The sequence below is a fragment of the Caretta caretta genome, chromosome 14, assembly GCF_965140235.1.
Source record: "Caretta caretta isolate rCarCar2 chromosome 14, rCarCar1.hap1, whole genome shotgun sequence".
NCBI classification, from domain to species: Eukaryota; Metazoa; Chordata; order Testudines; family Cheloniidae; genus Caretta; species Caretta caretta.
The window spans coordinates 6,347,654-6,363,657 of NC_134219.1; the positions used below are offsets into that span (position 1 = coordinate 6,347,654).

The 16,004-nt window shown below is 39.8% G+C and overlaps 1 protein-coding gene across 3 annotated transcripts in view; it reads left to right on the forward strand.

Annotated features, from left to right (window-relative positions):
* Positions 1 to 16,004, forward strand: part of LOC125621348 (ATP-binding cassette sub-family A member 9-like) — a 53,462-nt gene that overhangs the window by 15,604 nt on the left and 21,854 nt on the right. For all 3 annotated transcript variants that reach the window (XR_012664870.1, XM_075119198.1, XM_075119199.1), the window contains 11 exons: positions 582 to 640; positions 1,288 to 1,398; positions 1,505 to 1,680; positions 3,296 to 3,415; positions 4,565 to 4,703; positions 6,827 to 6,917; positions 7,804 to 7,943; positions 9,934 to 10,053; positions 12,004 to 12,205; positions 13,827 to 13,993; positions 15,045 to 15,172. Coding sequence is in view for 2 of the 3 variants with exons in the window: in XM_075119198.1 (XP_074975299.1) it covers positions 582 to 640; positions 1,288 to 1,398; positions 1,505 to 1,680; positions 3,296 to 3,415; positions 4,565 to 4,703; positions 6,827 to 6,917; positions 7,804 to 7,943; positions 9,934 to 10,053; positions 12,004 to 12,205; positions 13,827 to 13,993; positions 15,045 to 15,172 (1,453 nt within the window). In the remaining variant the exon portion in view is untranslated. The remainder of the gene's footprint in view (positions 1 to 581; positions 641 to 1,287; positions 1,399 to 1,504; positions 1,681 to 3,295; positions 3,416 to 4,564; positions 4,704 to 6,826; positions 6,918 to 7,803; positions 7,944 to 9,933; positions 10,054 to 12,003; positions 12,206 to 13,826; positions 13,994 to 15,044; positions 15,173 to 16,004) is intronic.

Consider the following 16,004-nt stretch of genomic DNA (forward strand, 5'->3'; position numbering starts at 1 on the left):
GCCAGTCATACATGAACTGAGCCAAATTGTAAATTAGTTTTGTGATGCTAATTTTGTCCAAAAATACCTATAGCAGGGGGAACCCAAACTCCTTGTACCTACAACCTACTTCGGGTTTGATCCCCAAAGCCTTCAAAGGTAAAAGGACAATCTGATGTAACGTTACACATTTATACATGAAGGGGCTGATCTTCCACTCTCTGTAGACATTGACACTTGTGAAAGGGGATTGTAAAAGGCTACCAGATGAGGTATACACTACCTTGCACAGGTATAAATTACTAGGGAGGCAGTGTGATCTAGTGGAGAGCACTGGACTCAGAGTCCAGAGACCTGAGTTCTATTCTGAGCTCTGCTGTTTGTTGACTGACCTTGGTGAAGTCCCTATGCCTCCCTGTGCCTCAATTTCCCCATCTGTAAAATGGGGATAATGTTACTGACCTCCTTTGTAAACCACTTTGAGATCTACTGAAGCAAAGCATTATATATGAGCAAGGTGGTATTATTTATTACGGAGCAAGGCAGTATTTACTCAATAATTGGAATCCAGCGCTAATGATAACTTGCTTCCCTTCCTTTAGACTCAACAATATTAAAAAAACATATAAAACAAAGAACAAGAAAATAGAAGCTTTGAGAGGTATGAAAAGTTTTTTAAACCTTTTTGTTTGGATTTTAACCAAAAATGAACCCAGTCGATTCTGAAATTTTAGGGCTGCTCTTTTCTTATTGTGAGACGATACAGTAATTCTGCTTATCCCTACTTTAAACAGCTTATTAAAATGTTAATCTAGGGACATTGCAAATGTTTTCTTTGCAACATTTAATCCCTATTAAATAAGAAGAAAACATAGTAGCTGTAAAAAATGTTGAAATCAAAAGGTGGAAGAAGTAAAGAAGCAAAATTTGTATCCGCCATGACTGCTTGAAAGCCTATTCCAAAATCTAATTCATGCAACTGATGGTTACCCTGTGACTGTATTTCTATCTTTACTAAGAATAAAAGGGAGTGAGCAGAGTAAACCAATTTAAGATATTGCACCCTCTCTACTAATATAATGAAAAACTTTTTGCAAGTTTGAACCTGGTTACTGGAGATGCAACCCACATTATGGGTTCTGAATTTCTGGCTTTGCTTATCTCATCTTAGATAGAAATCTTATTTCTTTAATTGTCATGTTTGGTACCTGGACACCATACTTTGGTGATGGGCACATAGAAAGAGACAGGAAGGACTTAGTTTACTTCATAAACTTTAATCCTAACATAATACTATTTTTATACTAGGTTTGTTCTTAAATATTTATGAAGGCCAGATCACTGCGTTACTTGGTCATAGTGGAGCTGGAAAAACTACACTACTAAACATCCTGAGTGGACTTTCCCAGCCATCAGATGGTACGATGAAACACTTCTAAACTGAAAGGAAGAATGTGCTTGATTTCAAATGTGCTTGGGTGAAACAACAAAGGACTCATCAATCTTTCTTTGTTCATGTGTACAGGTTCTGCAACTATATACAAATACAAACTATCAGAAATAGAGGATCTGGAAGAAATTAGAGCATTATTTGGGGTTTGCCCACAATTCAACGTTCAGTTTGAAGTTTTAACAGTGAAAGAAAATCTGCGAGTTTTTGCTGAAATCAAAGGGATTCGGTCCATTGAGGTAGAGTATGAGGTAAGTCGGGGTTCTCAAACTTAATTGTACCGCGACCCCTTTCTGACGACAAAAATTACCACACGATCCCAGGAGGGGGGACCGAAGCCTGAGCCCATCCAAGCCCTTGGCGACCCAGCCTTGGCGACCCCCTTAAAACAACCCACTTTGAGGTCCCGACCCACAGTTTGAAAGCTGCTGAGGTAAGTACATGTTCACTTGGGAAGAACTTCTACTTCACAGCATCCTGTCATTTTCTCATGCAAATTGTGTGGTATAAAATTTGTCTAAGACTAAGACCCTGAGTGTCAGTGGAGGTTCAGCTGTGTTTGTAAATTCAATTTACACTGACAGAGGAGCTAGCCCATTACGTATACAAATATCACGGGTGCATGTGTCCATGATAATAGGAGTACCTGCAGAACCCCATGTAGAGGAGACAATACTCGTTTGTTTGTTTGTTTGTTTTGTGTTCGCTTCTAGCGGCCCCATTCATGGACCCAGCCCCCATTGTGCTAGACGCTGTGCAAGACAGAACAGATGGCCGCTGCCCAGAGAGCTTGGGGCCAGATTTTTAAAGATATTTAGGCCCGACAGATGCAAATAGGTGCTTGGGTGCTTTTGAAAATCCCAGTAGGGCCTATTTGCTTCTTTAGGATCCCAAGTACCTTTAAAACTCTGCAGAAAGAACAGGAGGACTTGTGGCATCTTAGAGACTAACAAAGACTAAATTTATTTGAGCATAAGCTTTCGTGAGCTACAGCTCACTTCATCGGTACATCTGGTACATCTACACAGCAAAATATGCCCATGACAGCAGGTCTCAGAGCCCGGGTCAACTGTACAAATAGCAGTGTAGACACTGAGGCCCAGGATGGAGGTGGGCTCCAAGACCCTGACACCTCGTCAGGTTTCAGCTCCCATGCCCCAGGATGAGCCCAAATGCCTACACTTGTATTTTTAGCCCTGCAGCATGAGCCCCATGAACCCAAGTCAGCTGACCCAGGCTCTGAGGCTTTCTGCCACAGGGTTTTTATTGCTTTGTAGATGTACCCTAAGAGTCTACATAACCCTTTTCGTTTTACCACACCAGGGAGGCAAGAGCACTTTCCTTGCTGCACTCCATTATAATGCCATGATAGTAGAGATTATTTCAATACCTTCACATCACCATTCATTTTTCAATGACAGCTGAGGTACCATTCTAATTCTGAATGGGCATGTAGCTGTGAAATAGTCAGGCTTTAAATCTGAGATCTTGTGTTCTTGTATGACGTCTCAATCTGTGTAGTTTCTGCAGGGTGAGTAGAACTGGAGGTTTCAGGAGTGATCTAGTTGAATGTGACACCCGGACCTCAGAAGCGCAAACCTGGCTAGGCTGCTGTCAGATAAACACAGGCCTCTCCGCATGTAACGTTGGCTTATGTGCATGCTTAATAAAGATCTTACTACCATTCTTCTTGCTCTTGTTCTTGCTGCGTCACTGTTTTCTGACAAAAAAGCATCCAGCACAAACTGACAGACACACATGTTGTTGTGTAACGACTGTAGTTATGTGAAACGGTTACTTACAAGTTACTTACCCAAAAGCCTAAACATACCAGTCCTTGACATTTATTTCTCTGTCATTTTCCAGGTGCAAAAAGTTTTGAAACTGATGGATATTATCAACTTTCAGGACACCCAAGCTAATAAATTAAGTGGTGGACAAAAAAGAAAGTTGTCTCTTGGGATAACCTTGTTAGGAGATCCACAGGTAAAAAGGAGCAGTCATATGCACAACTGGTGTTTGTATCGTATATGCATTTAAACACAGTCTCTGATCCCACAAAGACTTACGCACATACTTATTTCTACACCCTGTGAGGATCCTAGCTCCTATTGACTTCAATAAGACTCATAGTGCATAGTTAGATACATGAGTAAGTCTTTGTGGGATAGAGACCAGACAAAGTACATTTTCATGCCATTAATTTATAAACATAATCTCAAACAATATGATCTGTCCAAGGAACAAGATTGGAAAATACCTAAATGATTCCAGAATGATGACTGAAATTCATTTAACAAACGAAAGATAGATTGAGACTACATCAATACCATGTTTAGCGCAAAAAAAAAGGATAATAAACAAACAAACTAGGAAAACCAGTAAAAATACAGACATAGGGCTTGTGCCCATAGACACATCCAGGAAAGTTAAACTGAATTAACTAAAGGTCTGGGTTTAAAGTGGATTAGTTAAACCATATTAAATCTCTGTGTGGACATTGTCATTCAAAATTAAAGTGGCCTTAATTCAGTTTAGTTTAATTCACTTCCAAAGTTAATTAAAGCCACTTTAATTCTGAATAACAATGACCACACAGGGATTTAGTGTGGTTTAACCAATCCACTTCAAATTCATAACTTTAGTTAATTCAAATTAATTTTCCTGGATGTCCCCATGGAGAAAAGCTTGTAGAGTTGCATTTTGATGTTAAAATCACCTGAAAAGAAAATTAAGAGGTTAAAACCACTCAAGTCTGTAAATATACCAAAAATTATTCATTGTAACTGGATCTGAATGCAGTATTGCCAACCCCAAGTGTTTGAAAATCTTGAATCAGGTCCCAAAAATCATGAGTTTCATGTAAAAATAATGATATTTTAAAAAATTGAGGGGTTCTGTTTATTTGCTTTCTGGTTTTTGAGCCAATAAGGTGCCCTCAGGTCATGTTTTCCATCATTTCCCTGCAACCAAGAGGGATGCAAACTTTGTTAAAACATGAGAGCTGAGCCTCCCATGCAATCATTTGACTCCAGCACCTGGAGCTTTAAGAGAAACATCAATTATCACGAGACTCGCACTAAAGTAATGAGAGTTGGCAACATTGTAAAGGTCTGATTTCATACCTGTTTGCAGGTTTTGCTATTAGATGAGCCAACTGCTGGATTGGATCCCCGTTCCAGACATTTTGTGTGGACCCTACTGAAAGAACGTAGAGCTGGTCGAGTGACTCTGTTCGCTACCCAATTCATGAATGAAGCTGATATCCTGGCTGGTGAGACCAGCTTATCTCATTAGATAATAAGATTTTATAAGTAGATGGAATAAGCGGAGTTTTCTTTTAGAATGGACCTTGCTCAGGCTAAATTCTTCGGTGAAAATTCCTGTTGACTTCAGCGGTACCAGGATTTCATCCTCATTGCCTTTAATAGAAGTTTTCACTCAATCAAGTCTGAAAGGTTGGCTTTTACAGGGGAAGAAAAACTCATTGAACTACAATGAAGCAATTCAGGACTTTGTGCTTCACTGTTGAGTTTCACTAAATCCAAGTTCACTATAAATTTGTTCTGCTTTAGAATACTAGGGTTACGAGGGGCCACATACAGTGTGAATTCATGTCCATCTCCTATTGACTATTTATCCTGGAGAAGGGGATGTGTGTGTGTGTGTGTGTCTTTTTTTAAAATTAAAATATATCATTTTAATAGTCCTCAGGTCAGGAATGTGGAGGCTTTGCTGCAATACTGAAGCACCAGTCATGTCCTGCAAATGAATCATAGAATCATAGAATATCAGGGTTGGAAGGGACCTCAAAGCAGGACCAATCCCCAATTAAATCATCCCAGCCAGGGCTTTGTCAAGCCTGACCTTAAAAACTTCTAAGGAAGGAGATTCTACCACCTCCCTAGGTAACGCATTCCAGTGTTTCACCACCCTCCTAGTGAAAAAGTTTTTCCTAATATCCAACCTAAACCTCCCCCACTGCAACTTGAGACCATTACTCCTTGTCCTGTCCTCTTCTACCACTGAGAATAGTCTAGAACCATCCTCTCTGGAACCACATCTCAGGTAGTTGAAAGCAGCTATCAAATAAGCAACTCTGTATCCAGTTTGCTGTCCTATCATTTTGACCAAATAATTTCCGTTTTTGTTTCCTGATATTAGCATCCTTCATTTCTCTTACTCTTGATCTGGGGGCAAAGATTATTTTAATTCCTTCACATCTCTATTAACATTACAATAACATCTGAGATACCATTCTAATTCTGAATGTACATGTGTCTGTGAAATAGTCTTACTGTGTCATCCTCACCCACAGCAGCCCCATTACCTAATCTCACCACAAGCTCATTGTATCCTTTCACTGCTTATGCTCTTTATAAGAGACAAGGTAGATGAGGTAATATCCTTCACTGGACCAACTTCTGCTGGCAGAAGGGACACGCTTTTGAGCTTCACAGAGCTCTTCCTCAGGTCTGGGGAAGGTAACCGGAGTGTCCAAGATAAATACAAGATGAGGCAGATTGTAAAACATAAGGGATTCACACATGTTGTAGGAGACAACTTAAAATGAAGCAGGCAATTAATACTTCTGCAGTCATAGGATAATGGAGGGTTAGTAGGCAGCAGGTGTGTTGCAAATTGTTGTAATGGGGCCATAAAATTAGTGTATCTGTTAAGTCTGTGGTTTTCCGTGTCCAGCGTAGTCATGAATTGAAGTACCCAGGATCATTTTTTTAAGGTGTTATACAGGTTTCCTTTGAGGACAAGGCTTGGGAGGTCAGGCATGGAGGACTTGCTTTGTGAAAAGTGTTTTGATGGGGTGTTTTTGTCTTTTATCATTTTTCTATGAGATTTCATTTGAGAGCAGAGTAATTTCTGGGGCATTAAATGCACTGGATGAGTTACACCACATATTGTAATAGGCATGTTCAGAACCCATGCATCTTGAAAGGTGTGTTGTGGGGGCTATCCATCATCGTAGCAGTGGACATATGTCTCCAGGTTTTGCGTCTGTTGCTCTGTCAGGGTCAGGTTGCTTTCTGAAGTCCTTTTATTGTCCTTTTTCTTTGTCTATTTCACCCTTGGCATTCTATCCTTTATCATATTGCTCCTACTCTTGCAACAGTTTCCCATGTGTCCACCATGCACCCCATCTGTCTTAATTCCTCTTTAAAAACCCACTTCTGCTAATAATCCTTCCTAAATTATCTTCACCTCTAACCTCTGAATGTCCATTCTTTCTTGAATTATCACTCCATGTCTTGTAACCAATGTTCTGTGATCTGCTTATTAGATGCTGAACTTTAGATTCTTAATTGTGTTAATGACTCAAGAAGAACTAATTCCAGAAAGTGAGGTCCATTAATACATTATTTTGTTTTTCTCTTTCCTTAGACCGGAAAGCTTTTATTTCACATGGGAGAATAAAGTGTGTTGGATCTTCTCGGTTTTTGAAGAAAAAATGGGGGATTGGGTATCACTTAAGGTATTTTATTTTATGTGAAAACGTTCCTGATAGTGCTAAATTTGCATCACAGTAGCAGAAGAAATGTTATTTCATTCCTACCAAGCAACATCTCTGGGAGTTTAAAGATAAATGCTTTCTAATATAGCTTAACTGGAATGAATATAAAAACTTCAAAATGTATTGAGGACACTGTCAAAACATTCCCTCAACCTGGCACATGCAATATCTATGGTTCCAGTTATGAAAAATACATATATTTTTGCTGTTAATTTTATTTTTAAGGCACTATGATCTGAGATCACCTTTCATCTGATGTAACACCTTGGGTATTCAGACTCCACTTGCAGCCAATTAATTTTTTTTCTCATTATTGTGCCGAATTCCTAGAATCCTCGTAATGAAATGTTCCATTAAGCAGATGTGATTCACTTCCCCAGGTAAAAGAGCTGTTGGCTCAGAAGGCACTCCATCCTAAAAGCCATCTTTCTTTTCAGCCTGATCCTCAAATTCTGGGCATCTCTTATAAGATGCTGAGTATCCTCAGCTCCTTTCAATAGGCATTGAGGTTCCTAAGCACCTTGCAGGACTGGGCCCTTTGTAAAACTCTTTTTGCCAAACTCTTCCTGTAGATACTGTCAAATCAGTTGGTTATTCCTAACCACTTGTTTTATTACATATAGCAACCTCATGTGTTTGCTAAACACAAGGAGTTGGTAACAAATCGTTCAATCCTTACTTAGACAAAATGTCCACTGAAGTTTTGTCTAAATAGGATCTGCTGCAGGGATTGGATGTTATTCTGGAGTAAAGACTGCTGGATTTGACTCTCTTGGTATATGACATCATAATGATACATACATTGTTCTTGTGGAAATGTAAGCCTTTGCCTTCTTAATATGAACAGGATGCATGTCAGTGAGGTTTGTGACTCTGAGAGCATGATATCCCTGGTCAGACAGTACATCCCTGATGCCACATTCACAGGACAGAATGGAAATGAACTGAGTTATACGCTGCCCTTAGAAAATGTGGATAAATTTCCAGGTAATGATGTGTTTACATAATCCAGAATCCACCATGCATAGAACAATTTCTCTTTTTTCTGTTTTTTTTAATTAATGTTGAGAGATATTGTATCTGACTCCTGAATTCCATCAGGAAGGCAACCTACTGATGAGGAACTTTTGCATGAGGAATTTTTTCCAAGATTTTAGTCTCCGTATGTATTTAAGATCAAAATATGTGTTTTTCTTCCATTCATGACGAAGTACATAAAAATTGAACTTGACACAAATATTTATTTTTTCTGTTAAATGCAGGGTAATGATGAAGGAAACTGAAAGGAATCCTCGTAGGTGCTGGAACTAGGGGTGTTGGGGGTACTGCCACACACCCTGGCTTGAAGTGGATTCCATTATACACAGGGTTTACAATTTGGTTCAATGGCTCTTAGTAGCCCCATTATACAAATTGTTCCAGCACCCCTAGGAATCAGATTTTAGTTTTAGTTATTTAAATTTTGATATTTCTTTGAGTCTGCAAAGGGCCAGAGTTTGGAGTACATGCTCCCTCATAAGAATTCTACTAATTTTGTGTTTCCAACTGGGCTGGAAATACTGTAAGCGCAGTCTTACTTACCGCATTTTGGCATTTACAGATCCAGCCCTAGCCAGAGCCTAAAAATGCACAAAAGGTTGAAATTTGAAAAATAATGGTAGGTAGGTACTGTGACAAAGCTCTGTCCTTGCCTTCGTGGGTCCCACGTTTCCTGGCGGATTTCGCTAGCCTCAGAGGCTCGCTGTGATCCTCCACATAACCCTTCTTTCTCTAGAGACAAGGGTCACAGTCTACTGAGCCATTTTCATCATAAGCCAGCAAGGGTGGTGAGGAGAAGTTATCCTTCCTTGCACAGTCTCTGTTGTCTCCCTGTCTTAGTGATTAATCAGGGGGCAAAGGTGGCGGGGGGGAGCCCGGGCCCACCCTCTACTCCGGGCTCCAGCCCAGGGACCCTAATAGTATCAGCTATGGTAGCTGACCTTTTAGAAAGATGACATGTACAATTCCCTGGGCTACTTCCGCCACAGCAGCCCTCACTTCCTCAAGCTCCACTTCACCCTTACCTCAGGGCCTCCTTCCTTGTGCCTGATATGGTGTGTACTACTCAGCCTCTCCAACAGCGCAACTTCCTCCCACAGCTCCTGACATGCACACCCACCTGACTGACTGGGAGGCTTTTAACTGGTTTCAGCCAGCCCCTGATTGGCTCCAGGTGTCCCAATCAACCGAGCATTCTCCCTACCTTCTGGAAAGTTCTTAATTGGCCCCAGGTGTCTTAATTGACCTGGAGCAGCTTCCATTTCACTTAACCTGGTACCAGGGATTTGTTTAGCCTGGAGCTAATATATCAATCTCCCACTACTTTTCTATAGCCATCTGGCCTTGCCCCGTCACAGTACGTTAAACAAACGAATGAGATGAACACAAGAAAATAATGAAATGAAACTGGTCACTGGGAAAGGCAGTGGTCCCATTGAATCAGCTGTCTAAACCTTGCTGGGTTGTTTGTTAAGGCATCATAGCAGCTAAGAGTTCTAAAGACACATTTGAAAGAGGACACTGAGTTGCCTTTGCAAATCATTACCAGGAACTCGTTCCATGCATAAGAGGTAGCATGGGAGAATGTGTAAAGGTGTTTGAAAATTTTAAAAGTGGACAATCAAAATTGGCACCTGGTATTTTTTTGACTCTTGAGCGTATGTATTCCAGTAAAACTTCAATTCAATCTTTAAATACTCAGCAGAATATTATCAAACACGAAGACTGATTAAAAATAGAGACCTGGAGATTTCTGTAAACCCATAATTCTAATGGTTACCCTAGGATTAGAAGACAGGGTTAAATTCTGCTTTCAGGTACAGAAGTGTGTTCGGAATTACATTGAATTTACATTTCTATACCTGAGAGCGCAATTTTAGCCCAGATAAATTTTAATTTTCTTATGCCTTCAAGGTACATGTATCATTCTGTTGTGCAGATCTGTTCTGTGGCCTAGACAGCCACTCTGACCAAGGGATTATTAATTATGGCGTTAGCATGACAACCCTCGAAGATGTCTTCCTGAAGCTGGAGAGTGAAGCAGCACTTGATCAAGAAGGTAAAATACTGAGTCCAAACATGCAGTTTTCAGCCAGGGAAAATTATTTTTAAATTAATCGTATGCTCTTTTTCTGCTAAATGTGAATCCTTACCTTTTTGGGCATCCTCAAAGATAGAAATGACTAGCAAAATTGCTTTGAATAGTTAACTATATTTTTAAACATGGCTAAAAAACAACTGGAAATCCAAACATATAGAATACAGAAAGAGGACTTTTTTTTTACTCCTGACTTGCTATCAAATATTAAATGGATGACAAGGTAAGTGCTTATGTTTCAGAGTAGCAGCCGTGTTAGTCTGTATCTGCAAAATGAAAAGGAGTCCTTGTGGCACCTTAGAGACTAACAGTAAACTAATACATTTGTTAGTCTCTAAGGTGCCACAAGTACTCCTTTTCTTTTTGTAAGTGCTTTTGTAATTATTTCATAAGATACAACAACAAAGAGGCAGGCATTCTTTTAGAAAAGTCTGTAGCATAGGCTTCATTCTGCAACTTATTTTGCAAAGTTCTCCTGAATTGTCCAGGGAAGAATGTGTACCAGTGCTCCAATTTTTAGATTGGATTGGATTTCTTAAAATCCATACCTTAAAAACAGAGACAAAGCAGATTGCTCCCTAAGACAGAGATGCAGAATTCAACCCACTTTGTTCTCGTCAGGCTCTTTGCAGACTCCCTGCTGAGAAGCCAGATGCCGCACTTCCCTGCAGAGCCCCCTTAGCCTGCAAGCAGGACCAAGAAATCCTTAGAACTTGAAGTGGTAGCTTGTGATTCTAACACAGTTTTCAATATACCACAGTTTTTCTATTTTTTTAAAGTGATCTCTGCAAAAACCACGAGGAGTCCTTGCGGTCCCTTAGAGACTAACCCATTTATTTGAGCATAAGCTTTCATGGGCTAAAGCCCACTTACGGCTACCACTCTGAAACCTGCTAAAGATCCGACGAAGTGGGTATTCACCCACAAAAGCTTATGTTCCAATACGTCTGTTAGTCTATAAGGTGCCACAGGACTCTTTCCTGCTGAAGATTAAATCCCAAACTTTGGATTTTGTTTCAGTTCATAGAACTAAGGACTGTATCAAACATTGATTTTTTTTTTAAATTTCAGAAAATGTATTTATTGTTTCAGTCTTTCACTTAAGAATAGTTTATTGTTCTTATACTTTAACTGTGTCTAATAAAATTGGTGATGGGCTTAAAACTTTATGCACTTAGAGCCTGATCCTGCTCCCTGTGAAGTCAGTGGTGCAGAATCAGGCATGTGGGACAATATGCTAACCAAAGCACAGTGTCTACTTGTTCTTAGTGACTCTGAGCCTCAAATACAACTGGTTACGTACACTTTGTGTCTGAGTATTATAAATGTCTCTAGTCTTCTATTTGTTTATTTTTAATTAATACAGTGAATCCAGGTGCTATTCCACAGAATGCTCCTAACTCCTAAGAATTCTATTTTATGAAAACACAGGTTTCCATGAATGATGAACATTTCCTTTTGGAGGGTTCTCCGTGGTGGCTTAGGGGTCTATTTATACCTGCAACATGAAAAACATTTAAAGATTTAAACATGAAAAATTCTACTTAACACTTTAACCTTCAGATGTCCTTTACTAAAGTGTATAATTATGGAAAAGAAGCCTTATGAGTGGAAAACTGGAAGAGATCTCTGGATACAGAACTGTGGATGAGAGATGGATTTTCTGTACATCCCTTCAAGGTCCTAGAGTGTTTTCTATTACTTAATACTCCCCAAAGAGCCCATCTTAACTGAGATATCTTCCCTTGTAGCAAACTAGAAGATAGTTATATTCAGCCTGCCATGTAGTACTGGTCAGTAGTTGATAATTTTGTGTATTCTTGTCCCTGCCAGTGTTTCTGTTTTTATTATATGTAAAAAAACATTGTCAAGGAGTTATGCTGAGCTATGTACTTTAAAAACTCTTTGTAGATTATGGTGTTTTCAGTGAGGAGCAGGCAGAAGAGGAAAGAGATGCCTTCTCTGCTGATGAAATGGAACAAGGTCTCCTGTCACTCTCAGACATAGGAAAGGCGACTGTAAGTGGCACAGCCCTCTGGAGACAGCAAGTCTGTGCCATGGCAAGAGTTCGCTTTTTAAAGCTAAAGCATGAAGATAAAACCCTTAGGTTCATGTAAGTGCCAGTGTTTCTGACTTGTTTAGGTGAAATCAGTCTGTGGGAGGATGTTCATAGCACAGCAATCTGCAGAGTGGGCTAGGATGGAACTTCAGGGATCCACTTCCCTCTCACCTTGAATGTTCCTGGACCATTGGAAATAATTCAATCACAACAGTGTTTGCTTGTAAATCACATATTTGCTCTAAATGATTCGTGACATAGAAAGCTGATCATCCCAGTGTTCTGGAGAAATGCCTACCTTGCCAATTCCAGCTACACAAAAGCTTCCCTAACTACGCATCCCCATCCCATTATTAATTTATTACCGGGAGTTTCTTGCACTGAACGATGTACATAATTAAATTAGTCATATGATTATTGGCACTGGTTATAAATCCCATGTTCTTTCTTTAAAAAAAATTTTTTTTTAAATATCTTGATTTTTTGTGGGGGGTGGGAAAACTTCAAAACTAAAAATCAAAATTTTCATTTCATCTTGGTATTTTAAAAAAAGAAAATGTTAAAAAATATTAAATTTTTGTGTTTTCTCCTTTCACATTTTTTCCCTTCCCCATATTGTCTATGAACGCAATAGAATGAATAATGTCTGTTTGTTCTTTCAACTTTTTATTGTTTCTCATTAATTCCCCCCTAATCGGTACATTTTCAAAACTTCTCCAACTCTGGAAAAACTCTGTAACTTTTCCAAAGTTTTAAGGAAGTTGTGAAAAGTTAGAATTGAAAAAAAGAAAAAGGAAAAAGGAAAAACCCTAGACATTCATTCTGTTGCATTCAATAGCAGAAATGGGGAAAAGGATAAGTAAAAGGAAAATACAAAAAATCCAAAATTTAGAATCTTTTTGACTTTCTAAAAGGAAACTAAATAAAATCTTTTAATTTAATTTTGTATAGAAATGTCCTGTCAAAGACCAAAAAAATTAAACAACATTTTTCTGTGAAGAAAAATTGTTTTGAATTAAACTCTTTTCCGGCAGAAAATCTTACTGTAAAAAAAATTTCAAGCAGCTGCTTGGTTATTACGGTTAGAACTGTCTGGATCTCTTACCCTTCTCGTCCCCCACCGACCCAGGAAGTTGGAGGAGCACCTTCCATCTGGTGCCTTCTGAGGCGGGGATGGGCCAGTGGGGACCTGTGTTTGAGCAGCGGTCACCGGAATCCCAGCTTCCTTCCCTACATCCCCTGTAGAGGCCGTCTGCTTCTGAGGTTCCCACTGCTGCGTATGCTGCTGCTGCTTTGGCAGTGGTGTCAGCCCGGCATTAGACGAGAATGTTCATGTTCAGTTGTTGTTTTTTGCATACTACCATAATTTCCCTGAGGAACACAAGCAATAGAAGGGAAATGGTGATTTATGAAAGTTTATATCTCTGCCAAACCTGAATGGAATTTCATGGGTCAAAGAAAACGCACCTCTCTAACCCTGGAGCTTTCTTCCTGCTGAATTTTAAAGGCCTGACTTACACAATGGGGGTGTTACACATTCCCAAAATAAAGTGGCAAGAATCTTTTTTTCTCAATACAATCGAAATATATGGGTTGCTACTAGCTCCCCCTACAATAATGCAACTTGCAAAATGTCTTCTCTCCAAACTCATTTGTGATCTGTTCTTCTATCTAGATTACTGCTGTGTGGACTTTTTATGCTACCGTTAGCTATCCAATTTATCATAATTCACTTATGGAAACAATTCAATTCTTGGGAGCTGTCCTCTGGTCTGTATTTTTTTCCTCCTGGAAAACAATCTCACAAGGAAGTCACAAGCCTTCTAGTCTTCAATGAAACAGGTGAGGGGGGAAAAACAGAACAGCAAGGTTGGTCTTTTTCTACACCACTGCTGTTAGCCTTGCAAGGAAATTTGACGGGGGAAGAGGGGGGCGGGAATATTGGCAGAGCAGATGTCATAGAGGGCAATACAGGGCTCAACAAGGAGAGCAACCCAAGAAGCAGAGAAGGACAGGGTGATCTGGAGGTGGTGGCAAAAAGCTTATGTTTGATGTGAGGCTGAATGACAAGCCAGAGAAAGGATCTGAGGAGAAGAATGACATTGTCAGATCACCTGGAAGGCAAATAACTTTTGTGGTTTCGTTTTGTATTGAACGAATGAGGGCAACGTGTGTTTCGGCCACCTGAGAGAAGGATGCTGCAGTATGCTGTGTATTTATACCTGCCTACTGTATTTTCCACTCCATGCATCTGATGAAGTGGGTTTTAGCCCATGAAAGTTTATGCTCAAAAAGATTTGTTAGTCTCTAAGGTGCCACGAGGACTCCTTGTTCTTCTTGCTTAAGTTGTGAGGAGAAGGAGCCATGGAGCACAGAGAGTTTGAGAAGGAAGGGGTTGTGAACACTGTGGTAATGAAAGCAAGGAAGTGGGAAGGAATGGAATAAATAAAGCAGATGGACGTGAGATGGGAGACTGCGTTCAGTGATGGGAGAGGTGGTGTTAGAGAGAGAGACACAGACAAGGTAGCAAAGAAGAAGAATCATAGGCATGATAGCAAGAGAGCAGAAATTAATAGTAGTAAAACAGCTGAAATACAGAAGAATTAGGGCAGTAAACTAATTAAACATGCTGAGAATCAGCAGAGTAGTGAGTCAATTCATAATGCAAAAATTTGGAAGCAGCAAATTAACTAACTGTGGAGAAAATGCAATGGATTATTACACAAATGGTGTATGAATTCTATAGAATTTACTTTATTATAATTTCTCTGGTCCTGTTTGGCAGGTGGGGACTTTTTACCAAAGACCCGAGGAGAACTTTTATTGTTTAAAAAACAAAACAAAAAACAACAACTTCAAAGATTGCGATTTCTCTGCTGTTGCTTCATACTAGGTTCAAGTATTCAGGACTTCATCCATGCCCTGGAGACTCAGAACATAATGCTGGAAATAGCAAAAGGGAAAAATATCACAGAGAAGCTAATACATAATGGGGCTATACAAGTATCCTGTGAGCACCAGGTAGTGTGTGTCTCCTTTTTTCTTTAATAATTAACCAAGATGCCAATGTGGGTTCTGTGGAACTTGTCTGAATGAAGCTCCTGATGGATAAGCGCCAACGACATGAAGATCAAACATAAGCCAAAGTGAAATTCACAAAATTGTAAAATAAACAAACACATCAAAATTTAATTCAAATATGGCCAGATTGTAGCCCACCTGCATCCAGGAGAAAAGGGGCTTGGGGTTCCATGGAATCACTTCCAGTATATGGGGGTGTCAGGCTTTTCAAAGCTGTTTTGTCCCCTTTCTTGAATTTGCACTTGGACAGGGCAGAGCTACACAGGTGCACTGGGAAGTATACACTGCACCAGGGACAGGCAGATCACAGCACACGCCCTCCGCAAAGTAGTGGGGAGATCAGAAAGAAGACTGTGGTCCTAGTATTCACAATCCCTCTTCAGGGCAGCTCCAGGGTCGGGTCAGCAACACACTGCTCCTTACACTGGGCAAATCACAGACTGATGATCTAGACCATCTCATATTAAATAATAAGCAATAATCTTATGTGGGTAAGCAAATGGGCTTATATTTAGCCAGGAAAGGCCTGATTTTGAGCTGGGTCAGGTCACACGCTTCATTTTTGTGGTTGCAGTTTTACGCTCTCAGTGAATTGTGGATGCATTTTATTGAGCTGCAAAACCAGGAGCTGTCTCTGGAACTTGCCCTAAAAATGGAACAGCATTTTACTGTAAATGCAAAACAATCTGATGCTATATGACTGTGACAGATATTGCAAATTCATGCAATATCTTTTGTGAAATGTGGCTTTAACTTTATAAATATTGTCTGT